This window comes from Aplysia californica, unplaced genomic scaffold, assembly GCF_000002075.1.
Source record: "Aplysia californica isolate F4 #8 unplaced genomic scaffold, AplCal3.0 scaffold00952, whole genome shotgun sequence".
NCBI lineage: Eukaryota > Metazoa > Mollusca > Gastropoda > Aplysiida > Aplysiidae > Aplysia > Aplysia californica.
In genome coordinates this window covers 58,909-66,937 of record NW_004798222.1, presented here as the reverse complement: position 1 = coordinate 66,937, position 8,029 = coordinate 58,909, and the positions used below count along the sequence as shown (strand labels likewise).

The window sequence follows — 8,029 nt, the reverse complement described above, 5'->3', positions numbered from 1 at the left end:
AGGGAAGGGAAGAGAGGGGGTGGAGTGGATAGGGAAGGGAAGAGGGTGGAGTGGATAGGGAAGGGAAGAGAGGGGGTGGAGTGGAGAGGGAAGGGAAGAGGGTGGCGTGGATAGGGAAGGTGGAGGGTTTGGCAGACACCATAATCAAATCTTTTATTTGACCCGTAATGTTCCAAATATCAATGTTTGTCGGTTTGTTTTTGTTCTGTTTGTTTGTGGTTGGGTTTTTCTATTTGAGAGCCATTTTAGGCATATTGAAATGAACATTAAACCGATTCATACAAAATCCAACTTTAGAGACATTCAGAATGCATTACATTTTCACTAATAGAATTTAATTTTGTAACATTTAAGCTTGTCTCTGTTAAGGTGACCTCAGAGTCGACAGACTTGAAAATTCTTTGCGTAATCATTCACTTCATATGCTGAAATGTACGTTGGGCTGGATAAAATAGGTTGAAACCACACAGCCAAGCTCCAAAATATAACCCCAAAAGAATTAACCCCTTCACTGCTGAACAATTTCCATCAACATCTGTACTGACAAGATACAATGTTAATTCAAGGAATATCTGAACACAGAGAATTGTTTCAGAATAAGCAAAATCTCAAGCTGTAACTTCAGCAACTAAAACTTCTTTTGTTAACCTGATGAAAAAATACAAGAGTGGAGAATACAAAACAGAACAAGCGTCTACTCAGCAGTGACGAGGTTAAACGACAGCTCAGAATTACGAATTTGAATTCTTATCAATTTTATATCTTTCATCGTTTTGCAGTGGTTATAAAAATGCTTACTAACGTTTCAAAACATATTTTCAAAAAAAAAAAAAAGATTTAAAGTTACCTTTCTTGACATTCATTATCAGAGAAGAGACCGGAAGCATAATTAATAAATAATGTTTTAGGTTTTAGTTTTAGTAAGAGCTTTACGGCACTTGCAACACAATAAGGTCATAGAAGTGCCGGAGATAAGAGGTGTGACTAGAACTAGAGAGTAACAAACAGAAAAGAAAATAGGGGAGTTGGGGACGATATATGCTTTTATAGCAAAGAAGGAGCAAACCACACCAGAGCACCCACCGACCAGCCACAAGTACAACTGACTAATGACGTAGCAAAGTGTTTGATGAAAACCGAATACTGTGGTGTCAGTATTTTATTTAGAGGCTTTACGGAGCTCGCAACTGCATAAGGTCATATGAGTGCCAAGGGGGTGGATGTCAACAGAGATGTCCTTGCAGGGAATCAAACTTACTCTGCTCACCTCTCTAGCTTCAACAGCACTCATTCTACTTCGACTATCAAGGCATCCCGGAAATAGCGGGTCACAAGAGTGTGACAAACATACAAAAGAAGTACAGGAAAACGACGATAGTAAGGATTAGGAAAGAAAATGCAGCAGTTCCCCGTTGTAGTTCAGGCAGTTATGAGCATGACATTGTTGGATCAAGCTATCAACTGTACATCAGAACGAGAAATGTCCCCCCTTTGGGAATGGCCTAAAGACACTTCAGTCAGTGCCGGAGATTAGAGGTGTTGCTAGAACTAGAGAATAACAAACATAAAAGAAAATAGGGGAGATAAAGACGACTGATGTTTGATAGAAAAGGAGCAAACGACATCACAGCACCCATCAACCTCCCAAACGTAATTTAATTGACTAACGACGTAGTAAACTGTTTGATGTAAACCGAATACTATGGAGTCAGTATTTTATAATTGTAAAATTTGGCAGACAAAAAATTGACAACTTTTTCTTTTCAGTAGAGACTTTACGGCGCTCGCAACTACATAAGGTCATATGAGCGCCAAGGGTTGGATGTCGACAAAGAAGTCTTTACAGGGAATCAGACTTACTCTGCTCACCTCTTTAGCTTCAACAGCACAAAGTCTGCCTCGACTATCAAGGCATCCCGGCAACAGCAGGTCACAAGAGTGTGACAAACATACAAAAGAAGTAGAGGAAAATGACGATAGCAAGGATTAAGAAAGAAAAAGCAGCAGTTCCCCGCGTTAGTTCAGGCAGATATGAGCATGACATTGTTGGATCAGCCTATTTACAATTCTACTGTGCATAAGAACACGTAAATATTCTCCCTTTTGGAATGGCCTAAAGACACTTCAGTCAGTGGCACCGCCCTGGGGGGGTAACTGTAACTGACAACTTTGAGGACAAAACTAAAAGATGCCCTTTCTTCTGCTTGGTGTAGCTTGAACCTGCGCTTTATGAAGAGGAGCCGAAAAACGCGTGCCAAGAATGTCATACTTTAGGTACATTTCAAGCGACAGAAAATTCTTATTTTGGGAAAATTAATTCAACTTTGATCCCAAAAAAAGGTTCATGAAATGGAGGGGGTTTGAAGGCCGAGTAAAAATATCTTATTTCATAACCTTCTCGTGTACAAAAGGCCGAGACATGTGATCGATAAAAATTTCTCACCACTCGGTAATCAAAGAGAACGCTTTGAAAATGTAGAAAATACGCGAGCTTTTCTGAGGAGAACTTGGCCTCCTTCCCCTAATCACAGTTACGGATGACTGGTTTTCTTATAGCGCCCAGATTTGCCCTGGGCTCTTCTCTATGTAGACGCTCTGGTGTCTTGCCACTCCATTTGCTCATCAACGCTGTCTGCAACCACGAAGATCCGAAAGCAGACAAGAAAGTCTATAAAAGGTCATCATCGGTAACAACATTTGATGGGTTATTTTTAAATACAGGTGTTTTTATGCCCCCATTGACACAATTTTGGCCATTCAGCAGCCATTTATGGTTAACAAAATTCACTGTTGCTTTTTACATGTAGGTGTTTTTATGTCGCCATTGACACAGTTTACACCTTTCAGGAGCTGGGCTTCTGTCCCTCCTACCCTTTTATTTCGGGCAGGACTTTATGTTAACACAAAATGTTTAATTTGTCTGAAGCCATAATATGTGAGGCAGCGTGGTGGAATCAGGCTCTCGTCAAAATAATCAAAGTGAAGAAACTTGTATTTTTCCACAGGCTTGTGAATTTTTATCAATCTTTTTTTTTTTTTTTTTTTTGGTTCAACACCTTTCATGCCAATTAAAGAACTCATTTCTGTGTGGATTTTTTCTGAAAAACGTTGATTAAAGGCAAAAAAGAATGTAAATTTTCAGTTTACCGCGGACTCTTAAGCTAAGGAAATAACTAATCTTTGGCGGCCATTTTCTCACTAATTTTACCTCTGAAAACAGGTGACCTCCATCTCCTTATTTCGCAAATATCTCGACTTGTATTCAAGGTAAATGGATGTTTTTTTCACCCGAATAAAGACAAATGAACAAGCTTTAAGATGATACCAATAACTCTACATGCCCCAAAATTGACGAGAGCCTGATTCCACCACGATGCATCACAAAAAATGTTTGTTACTTATAACACCTCTAATCTTCGACACTCATATCACATAACCTTATTGTGTTGCAACTGCTGTAAAACTCTTTTTAAAATTAAAGTCGATTATACTTCTTAGTCTCTGCTATGGTAATGAAAGCCGAGAAAGGGAAATCTCTTACTAAAACTACAATCAAGGGGGCAGTCGGGTGGGACTAAAGCTTAACATTGTGTCAAAATATTGTTGAGGTTTTTTGCATAAATGAATACCTGAATGTGTCCAGATATCAAATCCGGTGTACTATTTCGCTGAGGCAAGCATGCTGAATGTGCAATTTTGTTTCATATGCCTACTAATAATATCACAGTAGGTCATTTTTTACTTTAATGGCCATTTTCTCTGAAATGTGTTTTTCATGGACAGCTTACCACGACAATCCTAAAATCTCGCTTACTTATTGCCCCTGTGATTTGACATTTGGTACGGTGGTAGCTTATCCCTATGTCCAGGTAATGATCTAGTTATTTTTGTCCTTCTTTGTACATGACAGTGGGCATGAGCATTTATATCAGGTTTGCGGTGTATTTTCAACACTTTCTTTACATCATGCAATTCAAAGTCATGCTACGTCCATGCAAACAACCAAATTAAAAAAAAAAAAGAGTTGCCATATTACCTCAATCCAGGTCCTGCCTTTCCATTCCTATCTTACAAAGAAGAATATCTCGATTAGTGTTTGAGATTTTAGGAATATAAGATTTTTGTTTATTTTCAAGACGGCTGCCATCGCCATAGCAACAAGTGATATATCTGTCACGAAGAACAACACCCCAAATCACTTTGCACCCTGGCATTGAGTCTTACTACGCTACGTTCATTTATTTAGGAAAGGGAATAATTTTGTGGCGTCGGTGGCCTAGTGGTTACTGGTTACGCTCTCGGACTCGCAACCGTAAGGTTGTGGGTTCGAATCCCGTCAGGGGCCCGACGTTGTGTCCTTGGGAAAGGCACTTTGCACAAATTTTCCTCACTTCACCCAGGTGGAAATGGGTACCCGGCTATAGACAGTGAACGATCTTGTCAGTTTGATAGTGTTTGAGCGCGTGAAATCCGCAGCTTGCACTGTATGCTTCCGCAGAAGCCGAGAATGTTTCTGAGTGTTCACAGAGGGTCTGCTGGGGTAATAATAGTTGTAAAGCGCATAGAGCATGCTCTTGAGCATGGATATGCGCTATATAAATGCAATTATTATTATTATTTTGTAATTTTTTTTCGCTCACCAGACCTCACCCCCCCTCCCCCCAATCAAAAACTACGTTGTTGCAGTGTGGTCAGTTGCTTACCTCGACCAGCCATACCACCAGGTCTCTGAAGGGAGACAGCACCGACTCGTCCAGGTGTTTGCGGATGATGAGGACGGACAGGGGAGGCTTGGTCCAGTTGAGGCGCTGGTTGCTGGGGTCGGGGATGGTCCTGGAGGGGGGAGGAAGGGAGGAGAGAAGTGTTATTGTTGTTTTTTGTTGTTGTTGTAGTTGTTGTTGTTTGTAGTAGTAGTAGTTGTTGTTGTTGCTTTTGCTGTTGTTGTTGCTGTTGTTTTTGTTGTTGCTGTTGTTGTTGCTGTTGTTTTTGTTGTTGTTGTTGTTGTTGCTGTTGTTTTTGTTGTTGTTGTTGTTGCTGTTGTTTTTGTTGTTGTTGTTATTTCTATTATTGCAGGGGTTCGGGGCGGTCTTGGGGAGAAGGAGGGGAACAGTGCTATTGTTGTTGTTGGTGTTGTTGCAGTTGTTTTTGTTATGTCGTTGTTGTACTTGTTGTTGTGAGGTTGGTGGTATTGTTGCTGTTGTATAGTTGTTATTGTTATTTCAGTTATCGCTGGCTGCTGGTGTCTATGATTATTCTAGAAGGGAGGGGGGAGGGAGGGAAACAGAAAAATTGTTGTCGTTGTCGTTGTTATAGCTGTTGTTGTTGCTGCTGCTGCTATTATATTGTTATCATTATTATTGTAGTTGTTGTTGTTGTTGTTGCTGTAGTTGTTGTGATGGTGACGGCAGTGAATTATTTATAGAAAGGGTGTTGACTAAGCGACCGTCAGTTACTACTGACATTAGGCCCAGAAGTCACAGGACACTACAAACGCTAACGCCACACAAGGCACCAATACTATCAGATTACAGATTCCATACAGTCATAGCCACGAGACGGTCAGAGAAACATGAAACATGAAACAAAATCAATAATATAATGATGCAACATGCGATGCCACACACAAGTTAGTTTTAGTTTCAGTAGAGGTTTTACGGCGCTCGCAACTGCATAAGGTTTTATGAGCGCCAGAAGATTATAGGTGTTACAAGAGAGAAGCAAACATAAAAATGAAGATGGGGAGATAAGGACGATAGATGTTTGATAGGAAAGAAGAAGCAATCCACACCAGAGCACCCGCTAACCACCCACCAACACACAAGAACAAGGCGTTTGCTAGACTCCCATCAACATCGAACGATAATACGAGTAGCAGAGGCCGGGAAAAAAATAAGTAAGCAACTACAGGCACGGCACTTGGAATCGAACCCGAGTCCTCCCAAACTCAAGGCAGGCGTCTTTTAAAAAAAAAACAGGGCTAGTTTTAGTAAGAATTTTACGCCACTTACAATACCAAAAAGTTGTTCAACTGCCGAAGATCTGAACGCTTTACTATAGAGTATCATACAAAGATAAGAAGGAGGAGATGTAAGGACGATGGATGTTTGATAGGAAAGATGGAGCAAACCACACCAAAGTACCCACGAACCACCCACGATGGATGTTTGATAGGAAAGATGGAGCAAATCACACCAAAGTACCCACGAACCACCCACGATGGATGTTTGATAGGAAAGATGGAGCAAATCACACCAAAGTACCCACGAACCACCCACGATGGATGTTAGATAGGAAAGACGGAGCAAACCTCACCAGAGCACCCGTCAACCACTCACGATGGATGTTTGATAGGAAAGACGGAGCAAACCACACCAAAGCACCCGCGAACCACCCACGATGGATGTTAGATAGGATAGATGGAGCAAACCACACCAGAGCACCCGCCAACCACTCACACGACCAAGACCACGGATTTACATCATAATAACCTAGACCGTGCACTTCAGCGTATTTCCAGTTCACTATGGAGCACGCCATTAACATTTGGCTTAATTTGAGCAGAATGATGGGCAGAAAGGAGGGGGGGGGGTGTCAGGTGCATTTGACTACAGCGAGAATCGTGTGTAGCCTTTGGTGCCTTTGTTGTTGTTGTTGTTGTTGTTGTTGTTGTTGTTGTTGTTGTTGTAGTTATCGATCCAGCAACTGCTGGGCTCTCGCCCTCCTGTCCAATGCCATGTAGTGATAAGAGCATGTTTGCTGTAATTTACAGTAATGTTCCATAGAGTGTGTTGTCAATGTTAGGTCTCGGAGGGAGAAGGGTAGCTCTGATGTCATTTAGGGCTGTGCAGCGTAACAAGTAATGATCCGCAGTTTCATATGCATAGTCACACAAGGGACACATTGGGGGAAGTTGAGCTGTATATGTTCTGTTCGTAGGCGGAAGATCGTGGTCTGTTTCTTTCTCTGTATGTGGTTGATATTGTCATTCCTTTTTTGTTGTGGTCATATGTTTGAAAACTGCTCTGCCTGCCTTTCCCAGGGCCCATCTGTTCATCCAATCTTGTTTGTTGTTGCTTTTAATAATTTGTTTTGCAGTTTTGTATGAAGTTGGAATGTTGTGCCTTTAGTCTACATTATTCAGCAGAATTCACATCCAGGTGTGTTTGTAACATGGACATAAAACGGTGTAGCGCCCCCCCTTATCTCTTAATCTGTGGTGTTGGATGCATGTGTTCGAGAAATGTTTTGTCAAAATTTAAATTCTGAATGTTAAAAAAAAAGAAAAATCAAGAACAAAAATTGATCAAGAATAACAATTGCCCAAGGGGCGGAAACATGACGGTTTCTCCAATTTCATTATTTTGATCATCGCCTGATTTCATCACGATGCCTCACATATCATTTTTCGGCAATGCAGCTTAAATTACAATTTTGATGCATCTCAATTATGCAACAATAAAGTATCGATAACCGTATTAAAGGAATGTCTAGTTTTTAAAGGCAAAAAAATAGAAGTTTACTTTTCACCAATGTCTCACACCCTCGGAGTTTCAGTCGTGGCACTGCTATGGGAACTGGGTAGAATACACAAACTATATCACTTTTCGCAGTACAAATATCACTTTTCGCAATACAAATATATCACTTTTCGCAGTACAAATATATCACTTTTCGTAATTCAAATATCACTTTTTGCAAATCTATTATCACTTTTCGTAATTCAAATATCACTTTTCGCAAATCTATTATCACTTTTCGTAATTCAAATACCACCTTCCCATCAAACAGCTATCGTCCTTATCTCTTCTCCTTCTTTCATTTGTATATTATTCTCTAGTAAAACATTTTAATCTTCAGCACTTGAATATCTCTCCTTTCTCTCTCTCTCTCTCTCTCTCTCTCTCTCTCTCTCTATATATCTCTCTCTCTCTCTCTCTCTCTCTCTCTCTCTCTCTCTCTCTCTCTCCCGTCTACCAAAAACTGGCGTAATCAGAACCATATTTGCAAAACGGAAAGACAGAGTAAAAAC

General features: G+C 40.6%; 1 protein-coding gene across 1 annotated transcript in view; it reads right to left on the bottom strand.

The window, feature by feature from the left end:
* LOC101848851 overlaps positions 1-8,029 on the bottom strand; it is a gene marked incomplete at its 5' end in the record, with an annotated part of 22,097 nt that overhangs the window by 9,276 nt on the left and 4,792 nt on the right. The window contains 1 exon segment of the mRNA XM_013089444.2: positions 4,704-4,833. Within this exon segment, the coding sequence (XP_012944898.1) occupies positions 4,704-4,833 (130 nt within the window).